The sequence below is a fragment of the Ambystoma mexicanum genome, chromosome 6p, assembly GCF_040938575.1.
Source record: "Ambystoma mexicanum isolate Mex_15411 chromosome 6p, UKY_AmexF1_1, whole genome shotgun sequence".
NCBI classification, from domain to species: domain Eukaryota; kingdom Metazoa; phylum Chordata; class Amphibia; order Caudata; family Ambystomatidae; genus Ambystoma; species Ambystoma mexicanum.
In genome coordinates this window covers 767,893,749-767,908,116 of record NC_090935.1, presented here as the reverse complement: position 1 = coordinate 767,908,116, position 14,368 = coordinate 767,893,749, and the positions used below count along the sequence as shown (strand labels likewise).

Sequence of the window (14,368 nt, the reverse complement as noted above, 5' to 3'; positions counted from 1 at the left end):
GAATACAGTTGTGTGCAACTCAAATTAATTCTTCCATATCCACACAAATTCCTACACAGTTGACAGCAATTCTTCTTCGATAATCCTCAATAAGCGTACCAATGCAAAGGTTAGTGGGTTATAATTCCCAGTCATCATCCTTTCCCAGAGAAATTCTAAACAATCCACAAAATTTGGGTTAACAAATTTTCTCAGAAGATTGGTACGTGGTGAACTAAATTGAGGACATTCAAGAACCAGGTACTTCAGTGTTTCCAGGGGCTCATTACAAGGGGACAATCTACAGTTCACCTGTTGCAAGCTCATTGAGCAGCTTTCCCAGTTCTTACAATGTTCCCTAGTTCGAAATTGATTGAGTTTGAAACATATAAAGTACATTCGAGTGTACTTACAGGGAAAGATATCAATATATAAACAACAAGGAAATCTTTTATGCATGAATTTAGCATATTCAGAATACGTAGTGTAATTCTTTAAATGATCAAGTGTGTTAATCGAGTCTCTCTCAAACAGTTTTTTTTCCCACATGGTCTTGCCTAAAGCAAAGATCTTCATTGGTTACAAAAAGCTTGTCAAGCACCCTTTACATGCGTCGTTGATATAAATTGAGATTCAACACTTTTGCACTCAATTACCTCTCACAAATCCTTATATAAGCAGTTGTTCGGTGGATACAACATTCTAGCATAACTCATCAGTGATCGCCATACTGCCCTACATGAAAGCGAGATTAGTCCTAATTCATGACGAATTACACAGTTCGGAATCGAAAGTGCTAGGTGCAAAGCCCTTATTATTGGGCATCCCTGTAAGGAATCCAAATCGAATAAACACATATCTAAAGTGTAGATTATCACCGCCTGGACTTTCATTATTAAAAAGTCACACAGAGGGTTCAATGAAAAATTGCAGCATTTAGCAAAAATCAGCTTTAAATGACTTGCAGAGGGTGTACTTTTTCAGTAAGCCTAGCGTTCCATAACTTAACTGAGGAGTTGGAACTCAAATAATATCCTAGATAAGTAATCTCTGACTGTTGTTGAATTACGGCACGCCCCCAGCTTCCATTTATAAACCTTCAACTTCCTACCTGCATTAAATACAATCATACTTGTTTTTGTGACATTGGGAGATAAATTCAAAGCATGGGCATATATCTCAAATGCATGGAGCTTTGCTTGGAGTCCCGCCGGGGTAGAATCCAATAAAATGAGATCAGCAGCGAATGCTAGCCAATGCATCCGCAACATTCCCATTTGCACAGGATTCATTTCCATACCTTGCCATAGTTTCTCCAAGTCGCATAAATACAAGTTAAAATGCATGCAGCTAAATTGCAGCCTAGTTTCAAGCACATGTGCGTTCTAATTCATTCTGTTGTAGCACCCTCCTTGGTGATTCTGACTTTATAAGCAGTGCAATTATAAAGCATAGCAATCCAATAAATCAGCGCCGCTGGAATTCCTACATCTGACATTTGTATCCATAACAGGTCCCTCACAACAGTATTGAAAGCCGAGAACATATCTATGCTAGCTACATAGATAGGATAGGCTCTCTTCTTTTTGGTACCTGCCAAAATGTGAAACATTACGGTAGCATTCAGTGCTGTACCCATCTCTCTCCTAAATCCTACTTGGAATTTGTCCAAGTCATGTAAAACTAAAACCGCAAATATTTTTGCAAGAGTGTCTATTGATGAAATTGGACGGTAATTGTTCGGGTCATTATGATTGCCTTTTTTAAAAACAGGTATAATTATAGAGGTTCCCCACTTCTCTGGGATATTCCCCGACTAAGATTATATAAAATTTGTCTTTGAGAATATCAACCAATAAGGTTGGGTCCGTTTTGTATACGCACGACAGGATTCCATCAGGACCCGGAGCTTTGGAATGAGAGAGCTTTTTAATTTACCATAAAATATCTTGTTTGGTACAAGGGAAACATTCCCAGTCCACATTTGTCGCATGATGGTATCAGATATCTGTAAAGCGAGGAGGCAAACTGAATTTCACAAATAAAAATGTTACCCATACCTCGGCAGGGATAACATTATCCATATATCCACCGTAAACTGCATTTGGATTACGTATGACTGACCATATCGACTTTGAATCATGCTTACAAATGGATCTAATAAGGTCACAGTTTGTTTTATTTAACTTAGTGATTCGCAGACGTTTAAGTCTGTTCTTGTATTGTTGGAAAATATGCTTTTTCAGGTAAAAATACTGCTGCTGGGTCACTGTTCCCAATTTAAGAGCGCAAAGTTCCTTATTTTTGTTACATTTAAGCAATTTTACATCTCTATCAAAATGGTGCGAGGTTACCATACATTTAGGTTTATATTTGGCCTGAACAGATCTAATAACATGGGAGATTATATCACCTACTATATTTTCCCTCAGATAGCAGCAAGACCTTGAATGCAATATCCTCTCAGGAATACTACTAAGTTCTATCCGCACCCTTTCTGTTATCTTGCGGGAGAGCATAGGATTCCATCTAAGAAAGATATTAGGATGAGCAATTTCAGTCAGAGGCAATAATTCATTGACCTTAAGACAAACATAAGTCATTCCCATTACTAATTGAATAGGAGCATGGTCCCCCTGGGTAATTGAATGAATGATTACTGGTTCAACAAAATAACGAGTTCGATATTGCGAAAAACATCAATCATAGAGGATGCGCGTCCGCGATTCCAAACAGAATTGGGACCCGGGTCCAAACAACTGACAAAGGTAATCTCCCAATATTCAAGATACGATTCCCACTTGAGTCCTCTTCGCCTTGACCTAAGCATACCCTGTGAATGATCACATTCAGGATTCACATTGCTAGCCAAACACATTGAATTGAAATTGCTGCCAATAATGATTTTATAATTAAAATTTTGAATTAATATGGTCTCATGGCAGTGATCAAGTTATCAAACATATCATCAAGCAATACTTTCAATGGATTCCAATATAATGTTATAAGCAATATGGGGTCCTGCGATTTTTCATAGACGTCTAATTTGAGTGCCAGTCTGTTTTCAGACATGTACATATATCTTGAATTACATTTAATGTGGTTGTTAATAGCAATTGCCAGCCCTCCCATCGGGCGGCCCTCTTTACCTCTAGTTGCCTTAATACAGTAGGTATTAAATCCCTCCAACACTAATTCCCTAATGCTCATTGTTTCTTGAAGGAAAGTAATGTTAAGATTGTGCTTACAGGGAAGAGCTGCCATCCATCTGTGAAGGTTGAAGTGGCCACATGAGTTCCATGAAATAATGGCCAACCCATGTTTAATTTTACTTGCTAATTCGATGGCTTATCTATTTTGATAGTCATCATTGATTTTAGCAGCGGTAAAACCCACGCCAACTCATTCTTTCCTGCAGCTATTGAAAGCATTTGGGATATACACAATTTCTCATCGGTATTACCACCAGAACCTCCATGCAGGTGTTCCTCTTCCCTCTTAGGCTGTGGACATGGTACGGCAAGATACTCGTTGGCCGTCAATTCATTGTGAAAGGTTTGCAGTCTGAACCCCAACTCCAGCAAATCAGCTCTGAAACCCCAGATATATTTCAAAACATTGAAATTTGACAAATAACAGATCACTCTATAATTATTTTCTCGAGCTAAGGAGATTCTCTCAAAGTCCATACTGGTGAGTATTCAAAGGGAGGGGATGTGAGTAATCAAATCCATTAATTATCTACGATTAATTCTCGCTTCCAGCAAAATGTCCGGATCACCCTCTAAACCAATGATGTTGTGAACCTTTGCTACTTCCTCCGTTCCTTTGGTATTACTAGTTATGTTTTCCAAAGGCTTACGGCTGATCTTATTGACTGACAGTGGTTGAGCAAAGGGGTGGATGTGTGTAGCAGACATACCATCATAATCCCATTGGGACTCACCAACCCCTTGCGAAACAGTTGTCTACTTTAGATACATACTTATTATCTGGTTCAGCCACCCCCCCCCCCATACCGTGCCATAATCTCGGTTAGATTCAAGTAAGCTAACCACCCGGTCCAATGCAGGCACACACGCTTGTCCCCTCATTTAGATCTAGTTCCTTGACTAAAGTTTCTGCCTTTAACACACCGCACTCCAAAGCTGATTTCAGAGAGTTTATTATAGTTGCGTGAGAGTTCATCAATGCAGCAGATGGATTACTATTTGGAATTGGAACCAAATCCACTCTCTAAGCGCTGCTATCAGATTGTAACTGGTCTGGCAAAAGGCTCCTCATATTCCCAGAGGGTTCAAATGCTTTAGGGCTTGTGCATTTTAACAATGTCATGCCTTTAGCCTCTAAGGCACTGGCTTGCCCAGGGTGCACCGAAATGTTACAAGAAGCCATGTTTTGGATGGGTCAAACTGTTAATTTCCCAGGCCCACTTACAATCACGAAATCAAAACTGCATTATTAGGTTTAGGCAACATATGTGATGGATTACATGCATCCGCATAAGTAGTGCATTCGTTGACTTCAGTGTGATCCACATTCGAGTACAACGTATTGCCTCTCCTCATCAAAACCCCTTGCTACTGGTCATATTTAATGCCAGCAGTCAGGGGCATTGTGGTTTGCTTCCTACTAGCTACAGGCATTGTGGTTTGCTTCCTACTAGCTACAGGAAAGAAATTAATAATGTTATTTTGTGATTTAACAGACACCATAGTGGCCAACGGGATAGGATCTTTGCTCATCGCTCCTTGTACCACCTTACCTTTGTCCCTTGTCTAAATGGCAAGATTTGCTGGAAGGGTTCGCTTAACCACTTCCACTTTCTAATTTGTGTCATTGGTGGACAGGTCAGAGGTGTCCAATCCGACAGAGACTTTAGATGGTAACAGAAGTGCCTGACTCTCCTCAGAGAGTTGTTCAACATCAATTGTTACCTCCTCAGCATTGTGCTTGCCGGGTTTAATATCCACGGCTTCCAAAGATTGGTTCACATGCTGATCTGTTTCTATACTTTGCGTGTAATTGGCTTTGATGTTCCTGCTCTTAGTCAAGTTAATGCTTTCCTTCCTACGTTTCTCTGCTCTTTTTACAGCTTTAAGATGCATTCTTTTAGAGCGTCTCGATAAGAAACCCGATTATCTTTTGATGCTATTTCCGACTCATCCTCCTTCTCCATCTGCTCAATTATTTTGGTAAGTGCGGAGGGACTGTCGGCATTGCTTCCTCTTGTGGCGGAGGCGGGGTCATCCTAGGAGCGTTGAGGGCTACAAGATTTAACTTAATATCGTTGATATCATTTTTGATGGCATTAATATCATCAAACATGGCTTCAAACTTGGGACAATGTGCAGATGTAGTCAAACCCAACATTAAAGAGTGTGAATTTGCACTCCCTCCAAAACACACTCAAATCCAGGTAAATCACAATGCTGAGTGCACTTATCCACAAGTTTCTTGACTTCATATATCGGACCTGAAAAATGTTGGTTTAGAGGCTCGGAACATTCAGGATAGCAACTGGAGTCGCTTGCCATAATAAATCCAGTCGATTTACTTTCATTAGAATATCATTAGATGCTAATTTTAATTCACAAATTTCTAGGTGCGTGAAATCGTGACCCTTATCAAGTAAGTCCAGTATTCTAATAAGAGGGAAAGAGGAAGGACTGGCAGTATTAGATGCAGACAATACATTTTCGTTCCCTTCCTCTCCATGCAAGTCCAAATCAATGCCCCGGCTTTGTTGCCTTCACCATGGACTTCCTTAGCCCCAGGGGTGGTGAAGTGCAAAGATTGTGGAGTGTTACCAAATGATATTGCAGGAGATGGTTCCAGGTGGCCCTTTGTACCCCCGCAGTATTCACGAGGGGGGTCCGCACACCTATGGAGTGGCTGATGCATTTATTCAGTTCCTCCATTGCAGCAACCCCAATCCCCAATTCCGCTGCCTATCATCGATGAATTCTGTGAGCGGAGCTCAGGCGGGGTAGTCCCTGCCTGATCCAAAAGCTCACCACACAGATTTATTTCTTTTTTCATGCCCTCATCGTGCATTTCCTCTTTGCGTTTACCAACACGGATCTGAACACTATGTGTACCTAGATTGTTCATTGATGCTTTATTTACAGTCACAACATCACAGCATTAGCGATAGTTATAGCAGCGGGAACGGATTTCTCCCTAGCTTTGTTGTCGTTTGCGGCGACATTCAGGCTAGGATTGAACATGGCCTCATTAGAGACAGAATATTTTAAATTACCAGGACACACGAGAGCATCAATGTTCGAGATACTGATAGACGACACCTCAGTGAGTCGTCCGCTATGGAAACATGACGCCATACTCATCTCGTTCGACTACCAATTATACTTTTGTATAAGATTAGAAAGGCTCACCTGATATGCATAACACAATTCACACAGTAATTGCCGGTTTTGATTTAGTGACACTGTCCGCTGGCAAGCACCCCCACCCTCCACCCTAACAGCCCAACAGCCAACACTTCCCAGCACTTCGGAGCCGCGCACAGGGATGCGTGCACACCGGTGCTATGTGGTGAGTGGCTGTGGGCGGTGGGCGGGTTCAGGCACAGGGGGTGGAGCTGTGGGCAGAAAACAGAGTTTCCTTTAGTGTGTAGAACTGATATACACGCACAAGATCCATGGTAAGACCCTGCAGTCTTGTTAATGTCAAAATGAAAAGTACATAAACAGAAAATCCAATTACTTAAAGTCTGTGGTTATAGAATGTGGATACAGCAACAAGGTTGCGGCTTGCTACGAACTTCCTCTTGGGGACGCCAAGTACTCCAAGCAGCAATCCACAGGAGGCTCTGAAGAGAGTATCCAGCCCAACAGCCAACACTTCTCAGCACTTCGGATGACTTCGGACCAAAAAGGACTAGACAGCTCACTGCTGAAGTGGTAGTCCTGCCTTACTCTTGCTTTCCTCCTCCTCGTCTCAGTACTCAATTGAGGTCGATATGTGTGAACATTATTAGAATGATAATATGTTGCTTGTCTCAGTGGAGTACTGTTCATTCTTGGGGAATGTTTTAGGGGAAAGACAGGGAAAGGGCTAACAATAGCCTACGAAGCTTGTGGGATGAAGGGTTCTCCCACTCCCCAAGTTTCTTCTACTGAGGTGATCCTCCCTCGCAAATCCACCTCCAGGGTCAGGATCCAAAAACGATGGCCTTTCCCCTGGCCACCGAGAGGAAAAATTCAGGGTGAAAAGAAGTGAGGATGCCTCAGGTTCCTCCCAACATGTACAGCTGCGAGGCTGGGCGATCCTCTAGGTTGGAATGCTAAAGTGGGGGTGGCGTGAGGTTGAACTGTGTACCAGGATTCAGCACATGGGGTAAGGACCCTAACAGTATGCATCCAGCACACCCAGGAATTCATGCAACCCACTGTTTTGAGCCCCCAGGACTCGTTGATTGATCTGGGTATGGGGACAGGAAATGGGAACAACCCAGATCTCAACCCCCATTCAGAAAGGGAAAGTTGTATAACGAATGAGAGGACCAGGACCCCCTCCCCACCAAAGCCACCCAAACACCAATATCCAACATAGCAGCAGTCCAGCAATAACCCCAGCAATCCAAGCACCCATCACTTCATACTCTAGCGAACCAAGTGCCTGTGAACTCCCCAAACATCTGAGCCCGCTCTCAAACCTTCGAACTGCAAGAGAGGCTGCCCACTGGGTGGTCACCTCTATATACCACCCACAGCCCCCTCTCTGATCACAGTATGATAGAGGTCCTCTTCTAACAGCACCAGGCCCTCAACTTGCTTGCTTGCAATGCAGCCTGGTCTCTCTGGCTGCTGTAACTAAGGATTAGCAAAGATCATGAAAAGATACTACCGAAACAATTCTAAGGTCACTTACTTTAGGATTAATACTTTATTTGCTATTCTTAATCCAACACATAGCAGTCAAAACAAAGTAATGTGTCAATGAAGTGATATGCAGATTATGAATCTAGCTCACCAATTTCCGAAGAGAGAGTGGTTCCGAAGACAGGCTTAGGTTGTTCTTTAAACACAGTGTTCTAAAGACAGCATCCGAGACAAACATCTGAAGCCAGGGAGAGGGTATTGAACAGATCAATCCTTCAATTTCTTCTGATGAAAAATCTATTAAGGAAATCAATTAGACAGAATGAAACAGGTTCATAAAGAGGACAGAGGTATATAAAATAAAGTTGAACTGAAAGAGGGCCTGAATTCATTTCACCAATTTAAAATGATCTGACTTAGTACTATAAGGAAAGTCAATGTACTATCTTCATATGCTCCTTTACATTAGCAATGTAGAGGAACCATGAGCAAGAGAAAATGGAAAAGTCTATAGTATTAAAGGATACGGTCACATGATAATCCATACCCCTCCCATAGCCCTACATCTTTCCTCTTCACCTACCCCAGTACTCAACCCCTTTAAGTCCATGTCTGTGAAAATGTTCCATGCCTCACTTAGTATAGAGACTTACAATGGGATAACAAGTGGAAGAGGAGAGCACAACCTCCCCAGGATAGTGGGTGGTGGGCCCTGGGCGGTATGGGGCGCATCCCCGGGTCACCCTTATTTAGTCCCCTCAATAGGACAGGGACCAGTTCCAAAGGACTTGACCAGGACACTGGCCCCATAAAAAACATGCACCTTGGCCCAAGCACATTTACCAATCAATTCACAAACAAGAGTCCTGGTTTTCCAGAGGCAAACATCCCCTTCACTCATACAGACTATAACAATGACTAGATCCCTTTATGAAACCAGGGCGCTAAGCAGCAACGGAATAACAGTATATTTTGTAAAGGAGAATGCTGTCCAGCAAAAGAGCCGCCGGTAAATCGGGTTTTCTCAAAAATCATTATACAACTTGGCTCACAAGCCCACGTGAGCACAGCATGTTTGCATAGGAGCAATAATGCAAACACCACTCACTTTGTGCAACGACCACAGGAAGAGCGGCAGAAGAAAAATGGCTTACCCCATGCTTACCACAAGTCCCAAGGGCTTCGAACCGTAAGAAAGAAAAACATGGGTCCTTACTCAGACCATATCAAATCTAAAATCCAAGATGCAGCTTAGCCCTCAAGTCTCTCACCAAGTCCAGGGGAGACTATTATGACCAGCCAATCTCACTCCCTAACCAATTCCCAGACACTGTTTCACAGGAAACTCTGAGGAATCATAGGTATTTGTCCCTTCTCCCCAAAGGGGACCCCCCCCCGCTGTGAAGCTAGGGAGATGAGCCCACTCTGCAACACCCGCCCTAGGGGTCGAGGCAAGCGGGGCATCACTGGGAGATACTCCCCCTTTGGGGACAGGCACTCACATTCCTGTGAGGAACTCCGTAGACAAATCAATACCATTGCTTATCCGGACTACCTGGTAACCTAACCAATAGGACACTTCTCTTCGGCTCAAGGCAATGCAAGAATAAAAATGAAAGGACTTTCACACCTAGCTTCCCACCTTCCCCCACACAACAGCTGTGACCTCAGCTACTTAATGAATGAGGATCACTTTTATTCAATTTATGTATGTCTACATCGTTTCAAGTATCAAAAAAAGGCATATTTTAATGAGTATACAACAATATAAAAACATGTACATTATGAAAAACCCAATAAAAAGGCCATAAATAGGCCAATATGAACTTACTTAGTTTATTCTTTGTAAATCTTTCCCTCTTTTTCTTTTGCCTCCCAGCAGGACTGCTAGGCTCTGTAAGAGTCAGCGACACTGGATCCCCTTTTTGAATTTCCAGTAAGGGGAGACATCTCCCTTTTATTGCAGTACTCCTGTTTTCCAATGGCAGCACTCCCCATCCTATTTGGTGTACTGCCAGGGGCCTCTTTTGCAATATTGTTTTGGGTGCACTGGGTAGCCCATGTGTCTACCAGTGCAGGAGTAGTAATCTCCTCTTTATGACATGTGTTTTACTCTTGAGCACAGTGGGAGGGGAGCTTCCTGCCCCCAATCCACATTCCTCGAGGGGCATGGCTGTTTCTTTGCAAATTCTGGGAGGCTGACTTTCTTCTAGTGTACAGCCACCTCCAAGTTTGAATGTGATGCTAAATAATATTTCTACTGCGCTCATCACACCGTAGTGGTCTTTGGGTATAGGAGAAGGAAGATGGAGAAGGGGACTAGGTAAGGGAAATTAGGCCAAAAACGATTTCAGTAAGGGTAAAAACAGTTGGGATGAAAGGGGCGGTGATATGGTTGTGGTAGTATGGATGCAGGTTTTTATGCTCACTGTGCCTTAGAGAGGCTCAGCTTCACCTCACTGAGGAGGCCCAATAAGGCTGAAACAAGTGTCTGGGGTTGCTGATGGTATTTTTGGAGGAGAATTGCCTAGCATTTTGGTGCTGGACTGCCCTTGTGGGTGGGACAAAGACTGATATGCAAATTGATATTTCTCCTCTGTCAAGGGTGCAGTCAGCTAAAACATGGTTGTAGACCCTCCTGAGTGGAAGAAATTCCATAGAACAGGGTATTTGACCCATGTTCGTTCTCAGTAGAGGGGCTCCCACATTAGTTTTGAATTTGGTACTAGATGTAGTTGGTGTGTGGTTGCGTGATGCCCTTGAGGTGCTCAAGTGGATCCTTGAATTATGGAGGCTTTCACCAGATTCTTTTTTTTTTGTTGCAACCATTCTGTTTCAGATGAGGGGAAACTGGCTTTTGCCAAGCCAGCCAACAGAATTGTTGGTGCCAAGAGTTGGACGTGTATAGATGAATGCGTTTGGAGAACATGAGGCAAGATGTGAGGGAAGGGAAGAGGAGACATGATGAACCATAGTCCAATAAAATTAAGTACCGAAAACTGTGAGGTACTTTGAGGTAGAATGTTGAAAGCATCCTTACTGGATGGATGGCGATGCCCCCAGCCCAAATTATTGATATAAGGGAACGAGCTGGACCAAGGAATGGAGTCAACCCCTCGAGCTAAAAAGATCTGAAGTGGATGACCACCAAGGTACGCCGGAGGACTGCAGTAAGAACAAGCATTGGCGACAGGGAAGACATTTTCATCCTGCTTAAGATTCATCAGCTGTTTTCGGTCAATGGAGCATGCATCTTTGCATTTCTTCTGCAAGTCCTAGATCAAGCTGTACCTTGTTGCAAGGATTTCCATCTGGCTCAACAGCGGTCATGTGCATTGTCAGGGCTCTGCTATGACAATGGAAACCCACTGTGCTAACCTTCACAAGAGGAGCCTGCTGGGAGACCGAAGTCCAACTGCTGAGCTGCTGAGTGCCTTCTGATGCTGCCCAAGGTCAATACAAGATGTACGGAGGCCACCAAGGGGCGCAGGCAAAATGGCCGTCTGAGCCGATAGCTCCGTACCCAGCCCCGGGAACTTGGCGGAGTGGAGGAACTTGGAGCGCCAGATACGGGCCCCCGCCACACCAGAAAGACTCGAGGCATCCCAGCACACCATCCACCCACAGGTGGAGTCGGACAGGGCCCCCCTTCGCCGTGAAGACACCACAGCACGATATAGGAGCAGGAAGTCGTGGGGGCCCCACTGGATTCCACACCGGAGCTCCCCAGTCTGGGCCGTCGCGGGAGCGTGCCCTCAACACAACTGACTGGGGGGCACACGAGAATCCACGCTTCAGGTGAGGGGCCCCCTGGGCCAAGATCTCTTGAACCAGCCCCCACGAGCTTGGTTGCGGGGGAGGAACGCCACCCAGATAGAGGACCTCCTTCGTACCCCATCACAGTGGGCACTTTTTCTCCAACTTTCACGGCCAGCTGCCTAGTGGACTCCCCAACCCCGGGGGGGGAGCAAAGTCCTAGAGTAACTCTGCCTGCGCACCCACAGACTGCCACCCCGAGGGTGCCCGCCTGCTTCAAACAAACCCGGTTCATCCCTAGAGCCAGCACCCACGGATACCACATCCCCCCCCAACATGAGCCTCTCCGCGGCCTCAGGTCATACAGTGGACAGTTGTCACACCCAGCTGTAACATCAGCTGGAAGGAGGCCCTCTCCAAGTACCAATTTGTGGCCGGCGAGGACAAAATGGCTACCGGGGGTCCACCCACACCACCCCCCGACCTGGGCACCATCCAAAACAATATCCAGATGATCCTGGAGGAGATTCGTGGGATTCGGACCGACATGGGCGCCAAGCTGGCTGACCTTACAACCAAAGTCACCACCCTGGAGGACCGTGTGGAGGGAGTCGGAAACAACCAGCTCTCCACGGCGCTCCTGGAAACCCAAATGGAAGCCAGGTTCCAAGAGGTGCAACGCCGCAAGGGGGAATTACGGTTCAAGGTGGATGACTTGGAAAACAGGGAGAGGAGAAATAACCTGGGCATTTTTGGCCTAGTAGAATCGGAAGGGGAAAGCCCCCAGGACCTGTAAGGCAAGGTACACGATATCATAAGAATTGTCATGGGGGCAGAAGTCGACAACGAGATCAAACTCGACAGGGTGCACCGCGCTGGAGGTGGGGGCGGGGGTCTACGATCGGTGCTGGCCCAGCTGCACCACTACAAGGACAAAGCCAAGATCCTGGAGAAAGCGAGGAAGCTTGGCAGCATACAATATGGAGACTCCAAGGTGGCAATCTATCAATATCTCTCAGCCCTCACCCTGACAATGAGGAAGAAATGTGGCAACCTCACTAGATGGCTACAGGGAAAGGGGGTTAGATACCGCTGGGGACATTCCTTTTATCTGGCATTCGAGTGGTCAGGGGAAAGACACCATCTGGTGATGGAAGAGGACATCCAACGGGCCACTGATGATTTGGTGGGCGACTGAGCTGGTTATTCCGGCGTGCAAGGAGGAGAGGCCAGGAAACCCCCCGCGGGACCCCGATCGATTGGGACAGCTCAGTGACAAGGCCAAAGTAAAGGGGGCTTGCAAGTTCCAAAAAACCAGGCACCCATCGTCGACCGCTGAGGACCACCCAAAGTGACAACATCATCACCTCATCACATGGGCACGAGACTCTCTGGTGATTAAGGACAATGGGGGAGATGCCAGCGGATCAGAAAGGTCGGAGCACGGAGGCAATACGGCTGTGCGCCACGTTGGCGTCAAGTTGGGCCCGCAAGGTTCTAGGGCTGGTTTTTGTTTTTCAAAATGTCAACTGATTTGTTTAACGGACACGCACAGGGGGTCCGAGTCTGAGGACACAGCCGGAGGTGGGGGGCCTCGGATGTAAGGCCACGCCTCACACATTTGTTCCAAGGTTTGATACACCTACACTGAAAGAAAGAAATGGGTTACCCGAACACTTACACTACCCGGGGCTGGGGTAGAGTCCTTGGTGGTTCGTTGATCGTCCCCGAAGGAAACCGGGCGACATGGACGAACGCCTCAAGATGGAGGGGAGGGTGGGGGCACGGGGGAGGGAAAGGGACTGGGGTGTAGGGGGGGAATGACCAATGCTAAAGTCAAAACAGAGTCACCAAAAAGGGTCTACGGGGGGACGGGGGGACTAGCCAGATCGAACCAAAGTCTTTTACTCCACAGCAGGCCGCACATCAGCACTACACCAAGTAGCAGAAAGAGAAAGACTCCCTAGACAACAATGGTTGAAGGCAAGATAGGCACACTCAATGTCAAGGGCCTAAACTCTCAAAACAAAAGATCACTGACCAGTAACATGTTCCGCAAACAACAACTAATGGTGCTCTTCCTCCAAGAAACCCACTATAAACAGGGCAAAGAATCACCCATCAGGGGGAGGGAAATCGGGTCCAACTTCTGGGCCTCCCACAGAAGCTCAAAGAAGGAGGGGGTGGGGATCCTCTTGAGTAAAACATTCCATCTCTCAAACAGTGAAACCAAAAGAGGCTTCGGGGGGAGGTTCCTGGGGATCAAGGGCACCTATGAAGGCGAGCGCATCACTCTGACCACCCTCTATGCACCCAACTCAGGCCAGATAAGGTTTCTGACCCAAATCCTGGGGGTAATGGATGAATGGGCAGAGGGAGCCATGATACTGGGGAGTGATTTTAACCTCATAATGGACCCCAAACTAGATTGGTGGACAGCGAGAGGGGTTGAGCCGAAGGGGATAGCTAAAGATAACCTACCGTTGCAGACCCTCCTAAGAGAACATTATTGGGAGGAGGTCTGGCGAGCGGCACACCCGTAGCCGGGGGGATACACATTCTTCTCCCCACCACACCACACCTACACCAGAATCGACATGCTTCTAACTTCAAAGGAGGGGGCGGGGTGGCTACACCCCAAAGGTCGAGGCAATAACATGGTCCGAACACGAGCTCCTTGTGGCAAGTTGGTCGCTGCCCCTGTCCCCTAGATCATCCCGCTGGCGGTACAACGATACACTTGTGAGGGATCCAGTCTTTAGGGACTTCCTAAGGAGTGAAATGGT

At 45.9% G+C, this 14,368-nt stretch overlaps 1 protein-coding gene across 1 annotated transcript in view; it reads right to left on the bottom strand.

Annotated features, from left to right (window-relative positions):
- The window catches only part of SLF1 (SMC5-SMC6 complex localization factor 1), a 1,342,282-nt gene that overhangs the window by 286,837 nt on the left and 1,041,077 nt on the right, over positions 1 to 14,368 (bottom strand). The window contains exon 13 of the mRNA XM_069627641.1: positions 7,978 to 8,123. Coding sequence (XP_069483742.1) covers positions 7,978 to 8,123 — 146 coding nt within the window. The remainder of the gene's footprint in view (positions 1 to 7,977; positions 8,124 to 14,368) is intronic.